The sequence below is a fragment of the Sphaeramia orbicularis genome, chromosome 14 (genome assembly GCF_902148855.1).
Source record: "Sphaeramia orbicularis chromosome 14, fSphaOr1.1, whole genome shotgun sequence".
NCBI lineage: Eukaryota > Metazoa > Chordata > Actinopteri > Kurtiformes > Apogonidae > Sphaeramia > Sphaeramia orbicularis.
The window spans coordinates 16,249,598-16,266,630 of record NC_043970.1 but is presented as its reverse complement, the minus strand read 5'-3'; the positions used below and the strand labels follow the sequence as shown (position 1 = coordinate 16,266,630).

General features: G+C 37.0%; 1 protein-coding gene across 1 annotated transcript in view; it reads left to right on the top strand.

The window, feature by feature from the left end:
* The window catches only part of kirrel3a (kirre like nephrin family adhesion molecule 3a), a 520,880-nt gene that overhangs the window by 429,021 nt on the left and 74,826 nt on the right, over positions 1–17,033 (top strand). The window contains exon 7 of the mRNA XM_030154510.1: positions 12,119–12,267. Coding sequence (XP_030010370.1) covers positions 12,119–12,267 — 149 coding nt within the window. The remainder of the gene's footprint in view (positions 1–12,118; positions 12,268–17,033) is intronic.

The following is a 17,033-nucleotide window of genomic DNA, read 5'->3' as shown; positions in this document are numbered from 1 at the left end:
ACTGCCTTCACACGCTTCCTGAAACTTGCGCAAGTGTTCCTCAAATATTCGGGTGACAACTTCTCCCATTCTTCTTTAATAGTATCTTCCAGACTTTCTCGTAATAGTTTTGCTCATAGTCATTCTCTTCTTTACATTACAAACAGTCTTTATGGACACTCCAACTATTTTTGAAATCTCCTTTGGTGTGACGAGTGCATTCAGCAAATCACACACTCTTTGACGTTTGCTTTCCTGATTACTCATATGGGCAAAAGTTTCTGAAAAGGTATGGATAATGGTGTTAGGTATGATTATGACATCAATATATGTTTGGTTTCAAAACAATTGACGTAGTGCCTGCTGAGAAAAAACAACTAAATGTTCATTGTAAATTTTGCTTCCCCACCCTGTATGTAGGAGGAAATGTAGATTACCACCCCTACAGGCAGTGGGAAACATTACCCAAAATATCACCGATAGCAACGCTTTTGCGCAGAACAGTTCTGCAGACTCTGTGATAGGAACTACACAACTTATGCTGTGTTTCAGGCTGGTTTTTGAGCCCGTAAGTCACAACCTCAAACCACGACTTGCGACTTTGTAACGTTCCAGGCAAGTCACGCCAAACTGAGCGCAAGGAATTGTGGTAGCTAGATGTAAACAAACCAGCATGGCAGACCGTACGTTATGCTCATTTATAATCATTTCTATACCAAAGGTGTTTGGTCTTTGCTTATTTGAGGGAAACAGAGGAGGAAAAACAGCGTATAAGGCAAGAGAAGCTGTTATACTGTACATTTTATGTTATATTATTTGTATGTTTGAATACGTATTTGGAATTTATTTATTCTTGCACTCATTGGACTGAAAACTAGCTAACACTAGAGCAGGTGCTGATTATGCAGATAAATAATGTCAGAGCAACACCTTGTTTTAATAAACAATTTGCATAAACACCACATCCATGGGGGCTGACATTATTACATAACGTCAGAGGTCGGAACTAGGAGTACATCTTTCTAGTACGAGTTCTCGGGTGGAAAGTCACAGGTTTAACTGCCATTCCAGTGCATTTTCACCGGTAGAAGGTTGGAAAAACATGAGTTACGGGTGGCCTGGAATGCAGCATTACATTCACATTTGGAACCATGTGTAGCAACCAATAATGTAAGAAGTGGTGCCGGGCACAACAAACCCCGCTCCTCGCATGTATTTTTTCGCTCATTTTAAGGACATGGGAAGATTTATTTTTAAAAATCATTAAAAAATTTTAACTTTGACCTACCTTTCCCAAAATGTAATGACATCTGTTCTGGGTCACTGGCAATCTATAAACCCAATCTGGTATGAATTGAACCAATAATTTTGCTGCTAAAGTGTTAACAGACAAACAAACAAACCAAACCAAAAACACTACCCCTTGCCTCATCATTCATCAACAATGGCCAATAACGTAATACCTGCCAATAATAATCATTTATAATAATTTTGGCCATTTTAAATTGGAATAAAGCCAACATTGTAATGACTTTCCAAAAACGGGTGGACCCAAGAGTGTAATGACATTTTTCCAATAATGTCATAAGTTATTACGTTACTGGCTCAAACACAAAATCCATCAAGAATAAGTCTCATGCAGCACTTTCCGTCCTTGGTTATGGTTGGAAGAGCCAGTTGGAGAATAATTTGTTGTACAAAATGTTTATGAAGAATATTGTTTATATGCTTTTATATGTAAATTCATAATTCATTACTGTGAAACATAGTTTGTAGGTCGATGAAGGAATGTGATGGATTTGCCAACCACTATACCTAATTTTGAACTGCACAAGAATTGCACAAAAAAAAATATTTCCAAGAAATGCAGACCTATAATATGTATTATTACATTATCAGCTACAGTTTTTACATTTCCAAAGGATTTTTTTTTTTTGGAATGTGAGGTCAATAATGTGATAACCAGCCACTAACTTAACAACTTCATATTAATCTCATTGTTACATTATTGGCTTTATTACATTTAAAATGGACCAAATTATTATTTTATTTGCCATTATTACATTATTAATGACTAAAACTATGAGGAAATGTGGTCATTGGTTGGCATTGCAAAGCCTCATACACACTAAACATGATGCATTACTTTAGATTAAAATACCAGCGGTGTATAAAGTGGTCAAGGTGAACTCAACCTCACAGGAGTAAAATGCCACATAAACATGAATATGGCAGTAAAGTGAATCCAAAAACAATTATGACAATTATGACTCCACGTCCTGCCCAGTGACTTACTTTATTCTACTTTTCATCCAAGCAGGCAGCATTTGTCTAATTAAACTTGATGCTACATAGCCTTTTATGCTTTAGTAATTTCTTTATCTGATTTAAATTGTCCAAGAAACGAATGCTTTCTGGACAGGCGAATTGCAGCTCAGTGCCTCTGCCCAATGCCAAATCCTTCATTCACCAGTATACACCAGTCTGTGTCCAAGGACGCCATCCAATGGGCCATCTGATCCACTTTGGCTGTTTTTTTTTTTTGTTTTTTTTTTTTTCAGCTCTGTTTCAGGTTCTTCATCTTTCCTGAAATATTTCATGTTGTCATTGATGTGTAAGCTTTCCTTTATGTCACTTTAAAGAAGTGATCTTTTGCTTCTTTTTAAATGGAATTATGCATTTTAAAACATTACCCTATGGTCTACATAAACTGTAAATGCTATGCTTGGTTCTGAATTCTTCATTAATTCAACTCCACAGGTCCATCTTCAACCCTATTTCTGAGTAATGACACCAGAAAGGTCGTTTTGAGCTCTGGCCCTTTAAATGCAAATGAGCCACTTCACACCCCACCCCCTCTAGGTTGTTGACCGTGCTCCTCTGTCCTGTTTAGCCACTTAAGTTCGTTAATACAACCAATGACTGAACATTTTAGGTAATCGGCTCAAAGTTTAGACATATTTTCAGTATGGACTACAACCGCTGCTGCTGACTAACGGTTATGTCGTACTCGGAGAAATGTTTGTCAGAAGTCTGGACCTTATATGTGCAAATGCCATGACGTAACTAGTTATAGACGTAAACTAGAAAAGCACTCTGAGAGCGCAGACCTCCGCCAAGGCAGATCAGTGCCCCCCCCCCCGATCACCACCAAAATTTAATCATTTGTTCCTTGTGCCAGTATCAATATTTCCTGAAATTTTCATCCAAATCTGTCCATAACTTTTTGAAAGATCCGGATCAGTCTTTGCCATTTGATAGAACACCCCATTGTAAATCCCTGAGTCAAATTGCATGAGATTTGCACAATTCCCCCATATTGTGATTTCCACCATAAATATTAGTCCCATATTTATTTTACCTATATTTTAAGATTCCTTGACCATGAAAACATATCATTAGCAACTAGATTCATAATTATATCCTTATTAGTTCAGTAGTTATTCACGAAAATCACATTTCTCGTAATGGCGGTTTTCTTCTGGATCTAGCTCCTTAAGTATTAAAGCTACATGAAATCCGGTGGCATACTCCCGATGCGGAACTGAATGAGCTACATGATGGCGCTTGTCAGAAATTTCTACCTTTAATATTAAAGGCACAGTAGGCCAAAAAGTAAGGGCACCCCCATTTTTTATATAAATTGAAATAAAATCCGCCTTCTGGATCAGATCCAGATCAGCCTTTGAAATGTGATAGAGGACCCCATTGTCAATTCCTGAGTTAAATTTCATGAGTTTTGGTCAATAATTAAGCGAGATATTGGGAAACGAAAATTTTGGCCCCATTTACCACAATGTTAACGAAAATTTCAAAGTGATCCAGAGTCGAGAATTTCTTCCAGATCACCCCCAAAAGTTAATCATTTCTTCCTTATCCCATTTCCAACAAACCCTGAAAATTTCATCAAAATCTGTCCATAACTTTTTGAGTTATGTTGCACACTAACGGACAGACAAACAGACAAACAAACAAACCCTGGCAAAAACATAACCTCCTTGGCGGAGGTAAAAATTAAGCAGGAATTAAAACAGGTTGTAGAAATCTGCACGATTTTTGCCAAAATGAATATAAAGATAGCTTTGCAGCACCCGGAGGGTTCAAATTCAAACTTTATGAACTGTTAGGGTCCAAATACACAAATAAATGTACCAAAAACTAATAAAAGTGAATTTAGCAAAATATGACCCTTTTTGTCACCAGTTTTTCATCAAATCTGTAAAACCTCAGTCATACCCTCAGTATCATGAATCTGTAAGTCTTTCTGTGATTACTCACCTGAATCTCTTGAATTACGATGAACAATTTCGAAGTGCCATCCACCATAAACAAACCATATGTTTACAAACAGAGCCAGGAAGTAACTTGGGCATCTTCGGAATTTTGTCGCGACGTGCATTGTGGGAAGCGGAGGCTCGCGCAGCAGCCTGGCAGTGGCAGCGGCAGTACAACCATATGATAATATATGGCTGCAACAAACATGATGTGGAAACGGCTGGGTTTCAAAATGTTGAAAACCTGTCTGCAAACACTTCAAACATCAATAACACTGGTCTACAAGGAAAATGCTTCCAGAATAAAAGTAATGAAATTTTACCACATGAGAGTCACTGATAAAGAAAAATCAAGTCAAAAATGCTGGTTGGCTAAACTTTCCAAGATACAGCCTTGGGTCAAATTGTGAAATTCAAGAATTAGCAAGAGAATGGGTTTGACTCAAAAGGAATATTTGTCTCAGAGCTACAAGATCTACTTCAAAACACTGTCTGCACATTAGAATACATTCACTTTACAAGTTCTATTTAGTGGAAGATTTCTAAAACTATTATATAAATGTACATAAACCAATATATATGTGTAATAACACTTAATCATATACCTTGAAAACATCAGCAAACCGGCACTTTTGTCATTTATTTTCCAATTAATCTTATTAAAATACGTAACATTTAGCACATTTAATCTCTGAAGCAAATCATTTCAAAAAAAATTGTAGACCAGTGTGATTACTACGATGCATAAAGCACTAAAAAAAAGCACTTTGTGACTCTGTCTGTGAAAAGTGCTCTATAAATAAATTTTACTTACTTACTTACATAAAAACAGCAAAACTTTTAATTGTTGATCTCACAAATCAATGATATTTTCAGATTAGATTTTCTCCAAATAGACATGTTTTAACTTCAGTACTTTTTAACACCAGGGTCTTCAATTTGTAAACACTGCAGTATCCAGTGCTGCGTTCAACCTACGCTTCCATCCGGCCTGTGCACATTCACAGCATCACTTTGAGTTCCCCTTGCAGTGTGAAAGTACCTATGTTGAAAGAGGACTTTCACAGCAGTTAAAGGAAACATGAAAAGGTTCCTGGGGTGCAAAAATGCCCAATGTTAAAAGGTAAAATAAATAACTGTTATATTTATCCTGTGGCAGTTTAACAGATGTGGTTCGGGAAGATTTAGTCAAAAAAAACAGGTTATAAAAAGATTGTGATAAGAGGTTTTTGAGAATGAGAGTGACAACTATGGTTAGAATAACAAACAAAACAGTACAGTTTAAAAATGTAGTTATTGATATGAAATATGGAATATGATGACATTAACATAATCAGGAAATTCACCTTCGAAGACCTAAACAGCAGCCGGTGAACAACAGGATAGACTGATCTAAAATGTTTCATAATTTAAGAACCACTAATCCTGTCAATGCATGGAAATAATTAAACTAAAATGCAGTTTCTCAGCTTTTCAATGACATCAGACATGTCTTTTGGACGTTCAGAGGCTCCGTAGTGAGCATGGAAGCACCGTCATCTTCTACAACATTGATTCACCAGTAAAACCCATGGAGTTTTGTAACTGACAGTGAATGCAGACACTTGTTTTTTTAAATTGGGTTAGTGATGTCTTTACTGAAAAAGTCATTATTTCTGATATAATAACACTCAACTTTAATCTGACCTTTTATAAACATCTACAGGGTGGGGAAGCAAAATTTACAATATTTTGAGGCAGGGATTGAAAGACAGTGTATGACCAATTAGTTTATTGAAAGTCATGAGAATTTATTTGCCACAAGAAAATTGACATAATAGAAAATGTTTTTATTCTATGTGTCCTCCTTCTTTCTCAATAACTGCCTTCACACGCTTCCTGAAACTTGCGCAAGTGTTCCTCAAATATTCGGGTGACAACTTCTCCCATTCTTCTTTAATAGTATCTTTAAGAAAGTCGACATTGCTGTGTGATGTTCTATTGGTAGCATGTTCTAAAACGCCCCAAATAACATAATCCAGAGGGTTTAGATCTGGGCTAGAAGGCGGCCATAAACATGATTCTCAAAAATTGCTAAAGTTGGATTTGTTGCTGTTGTCAACAAGTGTTTTGGTGTTCTTGTGTAAGATTTTAACTTCAAATCATATTTTATTGCATTTCTAATGGTCTTGTTGTCTACCTCAAGTTCGATTGCCATTTTTCTCATGGATTTGGTTGGATCCTTTAGGATTTTGGATTTGAGAGCTTTAATAAAAGCTTTGGTACGTTTTTTGTTGCGTCCTCCACTTCCAGACTTTCTCGTAATAGTTTTACTCATAGTCATTCTCTTCTTTCCATTATAAACAGTCTTTATGGACACTCCAACTATTTTTGAAATCTCCTTTGGTGTGACGAGTGCATTCAGCAAATCACACACTCTTTGACGTTTGCTTTCCTGATTACTCATATGGGCAAAAGTTTCTGAAAAGGTATGGATAATAGTGTTAGGTATGATTATGACATCAATATATGTTTGGTTTCAAAACAATTGACGTAGTGCCTGCTGAGAAAAAAACAACTAAATGTTCATTGTAAATTTTGCTTCCCCACCCTGTATATGATCAGTGAATTAAATATCAGAAAATATCTGATTTTCACTGAAAAAAAAAATGCAAAATACAGAGGATAATATTATAATAAATGGAGAAAGATCCCATAATAAAGGTTAAATCTAGAGTAAAATTCATTTGGGAACTGCCACAAAACTAGCACTGGGTCTTTATGGGTTAAATATTTGACATAAGCTGTTGAAATATTATAAATACTCTGTCTAAATAAAGTGTTAACAGTGCACACATTCACTAAAGTAGTCTGTTTACTATATTTTGAATGTTGACACTCCTTATTACCCTGATCACCTGATTACCTGACTTGACTAATGATAGCGGCTGTTGACGCTTGTTCTTATGTTCAGTTAATGATATATTTTAATGAAAAAGCCATTTTTTCTTCATCTTTTATATAATATCCTTTGACTTTACCCTGAACTTTTAGGAGCATCTACATAATCAGTAAATTTAATATAGGAAAAAACCTGATTTTCACAGAAAAATGTCAAATTTAGATGATAATAAAAAAAAAATTCTAGGTATTTTTCTAGGTCTTTACAGGATCATGGACTTTCTTTGTTTAAATATTGTAATTATTATGCTAAAAAACTGCTAAGAACTTAACCCATAAAGACCCAAACATCCACTGGTGACCAAAAGTATCTACTAAAGTAAATGTTGATCCGCTAATCCTGTCAGTACATGTGAATAATTGATACAAAATAGAGTTTGTCGACTTTTCATGGTCATCAGATATGACCCATTTGGACGGGCAGAGGCGCCATAGTGAACGTGGAAACACTGTCATCTTCTACAAAATTGATTCAACAGTAAAACCCATGGAGTTTGATAAACAACAGTGGATGGAGACACTTGGTTTATGTTCAGTTAATGATAGATTTTGCTGAAAAAGATTTTTTTTTTTTTCAGTTTTCTCTAGTTTTGATATAATAATTCTCACCTTTACTCTGAGTGTTTATGAACATTTACATGATTAGAAAATTAAATATTGAAAAATACCTGATTTTCATTGAAAAAACATAAAATTCAGAAGATAATATTACAATTGATGGTGATAAATCACTTAAGGATAAATATAGGGAAAAATTCATTTGAGAATTGCCCCAAATGTCACACTGGGTCCTTATGGGTTAATGAGCAAAAACAAAAAGAACACTTGCAGATAAATGAAGGAACTTTTTTGGACAGTATGGGACCATTCAATGGAAGAATACTGCTTTTAATGAGGAAAAAGGCAACAAAGAGACTCATTTACATTGATCAGTATTCCGTTGTTTAAACCTATAGTCACGCCTCAAAACATGCAACAAAAATGCTGAACATATGCCCCATATGGAGACAGAAAACACAGCGGTGGACTGAAAAACAGTCTCCATATGGCTACCATTTGTTGTTTCACACACAGATCCCATTGTTTCACCACATACACTGGTGGGAAAACAGTGATTAAGCTTTAAATAACAATAACACAGCGTATAGTTTATGAAACAGAAATGAATATATAGGCAAGTGACAAAGGATACATGGTTTAGTTTCCTACTAGTCAAGTATCATTTGTGTCTTACAATGTTTATTTAACCCTTAGGGGTCTGAGCCTATTTTGACCATTTTTGAGCACTTTTGATTTTGCCTTTATATACTATATAAAGAAATGTTTATTATACCCATGTTTGGTATCTTTTTTTTTCAGCACAACTTCATCTATCTATTATTTTTTCACTTTAACCTACTATATCAACATAATAGGACAAAACACAAAAAAATATAAAATCTGATTTTAAAAAAATGTATAAAATGTATTGCATAAATAACACAAAGATGCTTAACAAACCTTTTCAAAGACTTTAAAAGTGAATATCGGTTCCAAATATTAGGTATAAAATATTAAATGGAATAAATTAAAACTGTACTCAAATATTTGACATAAAAGCATATCTTTACATAGGCGCTTTCACCCTTACCTGTAATGCCAGTGCAGTCTGTGGATTAGAATCCGCAGATTTGGCCAGTTTTTTCCGTTTTGAAAAAGGACAAAAAATTACAATGATATGTTAAGAAATCTAACGCCCCCTTTCCCGCCTCGTTTTCATACTTTCACTCACATTTGTTTGCTCCAGTTTCAAACTGTCATAACTCCGGTTGTACTTCCTCGATCAACATCAAATAAAAAGTGGGAGAGTGTTTCAAGTCCGCACTTTTGAATGCAATTTTCCGCAGTGGTCTACGTGACCAACTTCAGATGATATGACGTGTACATATGTCATGGGATTCAGTCATGGGGCTCTGACTATGGACCCCTAAGGGTTAATTGTCATAAAATCACTAAAATTTCCTTCCAATCCGTGCCCAGTGGTATCATGTTCATTTTAATTTAAATTTTTTTTTCCAGGATACACCTCTTCAGTTTGATTATTAGTGGTTTTCTTCTCCGTTCGCTGTGTAAAACAGATGAAAAGCCTTTATTTTATTCATTTAAAATACAACTGTGTGATGTTTTTGTTACTTTGAGATATACTTGACCTGCATAGCACAATGAAAAGAGCACAGTCAAACAGCTGCAGGTGAATGAATTAGAACTTTATTTAATGCTGGTGACCATTCCACACAAGGGCAAATGAAATCTAAGAGGCTTTTTTCCATCAACGGCTCAAGGATCAAGCTACAGAGAGGCTGCGGTATACTGTATATTTTTATCTGCATTCCTTAGTACATAAGTCTCTATCAGTAATTTCATATAAAGCAATTATGGATGTTTTTCTGCTCTTTGTAGAGAAATTCTATCGGCTTTAGTCTGCTTTTAAAAAAAAAAAAGGTCATAGGTCAAAATCCACCACACTACAGCAGCAGGGGATTCAAGTTTCTTATCAAAAAAACGTTTATTCAGCAAGAGAATGCTTGTCAAAAGTATATATATCTGCATCTGAAAAATATGTCTGTGCTGAAAACACTGGTGCCTGCTATTTTTATAAGCATATCTGTCATCCCACATGCACGTATGTAGAGCATCCTCTGTTCAAAACCACATGACTATCAATAACATACCAACAAGTCTTAAATGCAGATTACAGATTCACTTTTCTGTGTGCATGTGTCTATTAAATCCAACATGAAATCAGAATTAGTAAATGCACATCGGATTTGCCAGCATGTATTTATTTTAGCTAGTTAAGGCTTGTTTTAGTAAAGCTTTTCTTTACTGTTGCTTTCATGTTTCACAAGGTAGGCTTTAATGTTATGCTTGTACATAATATTATATATTAATATTAATGTTGGGAGCAACAGAAACTAAACTAATGTCACCTGCCATTCAGTTTCACTTTATGTCACATGGTTTAACCCTTAGGGGTTAGCATTACAGGTAAGGGTGAGAATGACCCCCACCTGAACTGGGAGGATCAAGTTTGTGTGTGTGGGGGGGGGGACCCTTATGTAAAGATATTCTTTTATGTAAAATTTTTGAGCATGGTTTTAATTTATCACAATTTTGATTTTATTTATCTAACATTTGGAACCAATATTTACTTTTAAAGTCTTTGAAAAGGTTCGTTAAGAATCTTTGTGTTATTTATGTAATATATTATATACATTTGTCAAATCAGATTTTATTTTTTTTTTGTGTGTGTTTTTTGTCCTTGTGTAAAGATATGCTTTTATGTCCAATATTTGAGTATAGTTTTAATTTATTGCAATTTTGATTTTTTATATCTAATATTTGGAACCAATATTCACTTTTAAAGTCTTTGAAAAGGTTTGTTATGAATCTTTGTGTTATTTAAGCAAGAAACTATATACATGTTTCAAATTGGATTTTTATATTTTTTGTGTTTTTTGTCCTTTTGTGTTGATATAGTAGGTTAAAGTGAAAAAATAATAGGCAGATGAGATAGATGAAGTTGTGCTGAAAAAGACAAGACACCAAATATGGGTATACTAAACATTTCTTTATATAGTATATAAAGACAAAATCAAAAGTACTCAAAAACAGCCTAAGTAGGCTCAGACCCCTATGGGTTAATGTAGTATTATTACATGTTTGTGTTTCAAAACAGTCAATAAAATATTCCTTCACTGTTAGTTTTTGGGCCTGATTCACTAAGATCACCAATAACGGGCACAAATTTGCTTGCTAGTGCAAAAAATGTGCCTGCTATTGATTTGCGTGTCACAGGTGGTCAACTAAGATTACCTGCACAAATGACAGCAGGTGCAAAGTCTAGGAGACTGCCCTATTTAAATGAGGATTTTGCATGCGCTACTGGTTGTCATGGAGACCAGAAGCAAGGAAATGTAACGTTGCGAGGAGTTTTGTCATAGAAGGTATTGCATGGCTCCTCCTTGGGTTCTAAATCATCCCCTAGTTCATCTACAAGTTCTAAAATGACATTGCTTGGTGAGCGATATGTCTCAATTCTTTTTTCTTCCATCATTCCAAAAATGCTGAGCAGAACAGATTGGTTCTCTGTGTTGCCTTTGGTCATTTGGAAACCACCTTAAAACTTACCTCAGAATTATATATTCCATGAAAGTAGGTTCTCTCGATATGTGTTACTCATTTCAAAGACGTTTATTCTGCCTTTCTTGTTCGCATTTCCAATATTCACGTATCTTGCAGGGGAAAACGGGCAATTTGGCTGCAGATACGACTGAATGGTGCACATCAGGGGGGAATTTTAAGTGGGTAAATGCAATACTGACTGAAAAATAAGTAGGTATACGTTGTAAACTGCTGTAGACCCTGGACTACACCACTGAATAAATGTAATCAGTCACATCAGCCTCTTTACTATGTTTTACCAAATATGTATGAAATATTTTAGGACTATATCCCCCTGAGACCCAGCAATGCATTTTTGTCCTCTGTAGGGGACAAGAGTTTCACAGCTTTATTGAAAAAAATAAATAAATAAATAAATGTTGTCCACTGCAAAGGACATTCCATAAAAATTTTAAAAATGCAACTGAAAAAACTGTTGCGCCACGCTGTTTTCAATAAAGGCAATTATTTAATGTAAAAAAGCCAAAACTCGTATTTTCCTGGGTCTCAGGAGGATATTCTAGTTTCAGGTGAGTCATAGGTTTGAACTGAATTCAGGTTCTAGTTGTGGTTCTTTTCTCATTTCACAAAACACTTCTAAGCAGGTCTCTAAGAATCATTCCTTCCATCTGTGGTTCATTCCACCTTCAGTAAAATGATCAGCCTGTGCATTTTTCCACTGAACCCACGCTGTTTCCTACTGTATGTCTGTGATGTTTCAGGTGGGCCAAGGGAGGAAGCGTAATCCCGGATGTGTCAGGTGACACCTACGAGGTTCTGGTGGATCACTCTTTCTTCACTGAGCCTGTATCCTGCGAAGTCACCAACGCACTGGGAAACACTAACATCAGCCGGAATGTGGACGTCTACTGTGAGTGGTTACACACATTAAGTACATTATACTGCATCCAAACATGTCAAAGCAGGGAAGAATGCAAAGGATGACACATAAATGCACAGAAATATTTATATATTTAACATATTGCATCATTAATATAATAATTTCTTTTCATAAATTAAATCAACCATAAACTAACAGCAGCAGATGCTTCTCACTTTACAAATTAGAATTAATTAGACATGTTAGACAGGTTTTAGCGACCACCGTATTATATCCCACCCAGAACAATATATAAAGGTGTAGATTTCGTAGGCGTGTAGTGTTGGAGCTGGTGTCACATGGGGATCTGGAGACTTTCTGATACATTATGAATGCATGAATACTCTTACAGGTAAAGCTGTTCTGTCATTCTGATTTCACACATCACTAAACAGCAGGGCTTCTCAACTTTGTCTAACTCAAACAGGCTCTTCTGTTTATTAAAAGCACCGTATGAAAAGAATGAAAAAAATACATGACATGACAAAAAAGTAGAAGATGAACTAGTCTTCGCTTCAACCACTATGGATGTTTTATTACCCATGTTAGAAATGGGACATTCCAGATGTTTATACAGACCTGATCAAAATCTTAAGACCAGTGGAAAAATAGCTAGAATTTACCTTTTGCACATTTGGATCTTAATGAGGTTTTAAGTAGAGCTACAATATACAAAAGCAAGAAGGGGGAGTGAGACAAAAAGCACTTTGAGAAAGTAATTTATTAAAACAACAAGTAAACTGAAATAGGCCGTTTATCAGCTGATCAAAAGTTTAAGACCGCAGGCTACAAAAGCCAAAATCTGCTCAAAATTCTCATTTTCTTTCGGGCATTCACACGGTCATACCCTCCTGATGGCTAAAGCTAAGAAGCTTTCTCTTCTTGAACATGGTCGGATCGTCAAGCTGCATAAGCAAGGCCTCTCGCAGCGTGCCATTGCTGCTGAGATTGGACGCAGTAAGACAGTCATTCTAAATTTTTTTTGACAGATCCTGAGCATTATGGAACAAAAAAGTCAAGTGGCAGACCCAAAAAAATTACACCTGCGCTGAGCCGGGGGATCCAATTGACTGTCCGTCAAGACACAGGGCGGTCCTCGACCCAAATTAAGGCCCTTACTGGTGCCGACTGCAGCGCAATAACCATCAGACAGCATCTGCGGGAAAAGGGTTTCAAAACCAAAAAACAAATTCAAAGACCTCGTCTCCTACAACGCCACAAAACTGCCCGTTTAGACTTTGCCAGGGAGCATCAAACATGGGACATTGAAAGGTGGAAAAAAGTTTTATTCTCTGATGAGAAAAAATGTAACCTTGACGGTCCAGATGGCTTCCAACGTTACTGGCATGACAAGGAGATCCCACCTGAGATGTTTTCTACCTGGCACAGTGGAGGGGGGTCCATCATGATCTGGGGTGCTTTTTCATTCAGTGGAACACTGGAGCTTCAGGTGGTGCAGGGTCGTCAAACGGCGGCCGGTTACGTGCAGATGTTGCATCCCTCATGACTGAGGGCCCTCGTCTGTGTGGTAACAGCTGGGTTTAAAAACAGGACAACGCTGCAGTTCACAATGCTCGCTTGACGAAGGACTTCTTCAGGGAGAATAACATCACTCTTTTGGACCATTCGACATGTTCCCCTGATTTAAATCCCATAGAGAACATTTGGGGATGGATGGCAAGGGAAGTTTATAAAAATGGCCATCAGTTCCACACAGTTGATGCCCTTCGTGAAGCCATCTTCACCACTTGGAGCAATGTTCCCACCAGCCTCCTGGAAACACTCGCATCAAGCATGCCCAAACGAATTTTTGAAGTGATTAACAAGAACGGTGGAGCTTCTCATTACTGAGTCCTACTGACAAAATTTTTTGTTCTGGTTTGGAGAGTTTTTTGTAATTTTTTGAGCAATGGTCTTAAACTTTTGATCAGCTGATAAACGGCCTATTTCAGTTTACTTGTTGTTTTCAATAAATTACTTTTTCAAAGTGCTTTTTGTCTCACTCCCCCTTCTTGCTTTTGTATATTGTAGCTCTACTTAAAACCTCATTAAGATCCAAATGTGCAAAAGCTAAATTCTAGCTATTTTTCAACTGGTCTTAAGATTTTGATCAGATCTGTATATGGCTGTGTCTATGAAACTGGTCCCTAAAAACAGGACAGAAGGGCTAAAAATTCAAATCAGATGTAGACTAATGTTAGGAAGCAGCGCTCGTGAACTCTCGAGAACAAGCATTGTGCATGCTAGTACTCTGGAGGCGTGGCTTCGAGGGTGATGTCTGAAGAAAGGGGTTTGGACATTTGAATAGAGGGTCTGCACGTGACGTCACCGCTAGCGGAAGTCACTGCGGTCCTGCCCACTGAGTGGCAGAAAGAGGGAGATGAGTAGCAGTGTTGGCTTCAATACTGTCTAAACTTAAGAACAATATTTAATAAAAAAAATGAGGAAGAGCTGTTGTGAGATTGAGTGTATGAACAGGTTTGAAAAGCAGTCGGAGCTGTCGTTTTACAGACACCGAAAGACAAAGAAAAGAGACGTAGTTAGATCCACAAATCCAGGAAACCAAACCTAGATTTGTGGATCCCGTTTGGTGTCAGGTTACATTAATTTATGCTGTATTTTTGGGTAAAATCATACCTTAAATGACGTATTGTTTTGGCTAACGTTACTTCTTAGTAAAGCTCTTGGTTTCATGATCAGATCTTTGATGTTTTTTGTCTTCATTTTGTGATTCTGAACCTTGTGCTCCTACATGATTAGTAAACTAACTTAAACTGAGGCTAACCTAGTTTTTCAAATACGGGAGAACTAGAGAATAAAGCTACGATGGTGTATTAGGGCCACATGAGAAAATAGAAATGCTTGTCACTAGGAGAATAAAGTCATAAAATATTGATATAAAACCCGTAATTTTATGATAAAGTCAAATACAAAAAGAATCACAATGTTATGAGAATAAAATCATAGTTATAAAAAAAACCCTCATAATTTAACAAAAATGCAATTCATTTATGAGATTAATGTCATCATATTCCAACAATAAAGCCATAATATTGTAAGAATAAAGTCATAACCTGCTGGTCCACAGCAGTAGTATCTGTGTTGCATAAAGCAGGATTTCCCAACCAGTGTCCCGAGGCACATAAGTGTGCCGTGAGAAATCATCCGGTGTGCCGTGGAAGATTATCTAATTTCACCTGATTGGTACTGTAAGAAAGTGGCATGATACAGATATGACTGCACGTGCCAGTGATCCACTCTACAACAACAGTTTCCCTTTGCAAAGTGAAAATGAAGGTGAACCAGCCCCAACGCTGTGTTCTGTTGATAAACCCATCCACACCAGTGTTGTACGGACCTGCGGATCACATTTGGGTGGGGGGCATATGCCTCTGTTATATGAATCTTCAATTCCCTCAAGAATATCAGTTCTGTGTTCAACTAAACAGGCTCAGGTTTCACACTGAGGAAGTAAATTGAGACTAGATTTGCACTATATGTCAATAAATATACTTTTTGTGACATTTTTGTTAGGTGGTGTGCCTTGTGATTTTTCTAATGTAAAATGTGTGCCGTGGCTCGAAAAGGTTGGGAAACACTGGCACAGTCCTCTCTCGTTATACCGCCAACTTCCGTTCACGGCCAAATTGGCGGTATAGCGAAAATGGCATTACAACGGGTTGCGTCCATAATGTGCATGTCTTTACTATATGATGTTAACCCGTTCTAATTGCGTTTCTAAATAGATCTTGATTCTGTTATGTTGTAAGGGATCATTTAAAGTGGGGAAACATTTTAAGCATTATTATACCGTGTCGGGAAATGACACCCCATCATCTTGAGGCTTTGGCTTAATCCCACGTCCTCTTCCCGACATCCTGACCTACTGAGTGTTCTGCGATAAATGAACGATGGCCGTTCCGTAGACCTACTCGTAGCTTGTCACAATCAGCATCTGGCGCGTTTGTTTCAGTGCATTGTTAAAATTTATGTGTACTCGATGGCAATCACGCTGGCGGTATAACGGTCGGGAAATCAATGGTATAAGTGTTGTTTGTGCATGGAACTGGGCTGGCGGATGGCGATAGGCGGAAATGGCGGTAGCTAATGGAATAATGCATTGGGGATTTTTGTGCAATGGTTTTGGTCGGCGGTGAGCGAAAATGGCGGTATAACGGCGGGCGGTTTAACGAGAGTAGACTGTATAAAGTACTTGATCTGAACTAGACTCAGTAAATCTCCTCAGTACCAGTAGATCATGCATATATTCACTGGGGTCAGTACACGGTCTACTGTAAATGCACTTTAGATCAGCTGGTTCTCTGCCTAGTTTTGGCCCCTGGTTGTCAGTAATGATGAAACCGTGTATATTTGTTTCAGGTAAAAATAGCAATGATCCCCTACACCCTGGATGTCCGGATCCGCGATTTCGGGTCACATGTCAATGTTTGTGGGCCATTTGTTCGTTGGTAGCTCATACAAATCCATGTCCAGGTCAATTGTCCCTAATTTCATATTTCACATTTTCCCGGTCTCGCTGTGTTTACTGCTATACTCCGTTATGTTGAGCAAGTTGGTTTTTGCCACTCAGTCTGACTTAGAGGGGCGTGGCCTAGGGGGGGAAGTGACGTATGTGCGTACCCTCTATTGCAGGGGTGTCCAAACTTTTTTTCAAGAGGGCCAGATCTGATAATGTGGACACTGCCAGGGGCCAGTGGTCCCTTCAGACATTTTTTAAACAGTAAAAATTACATATA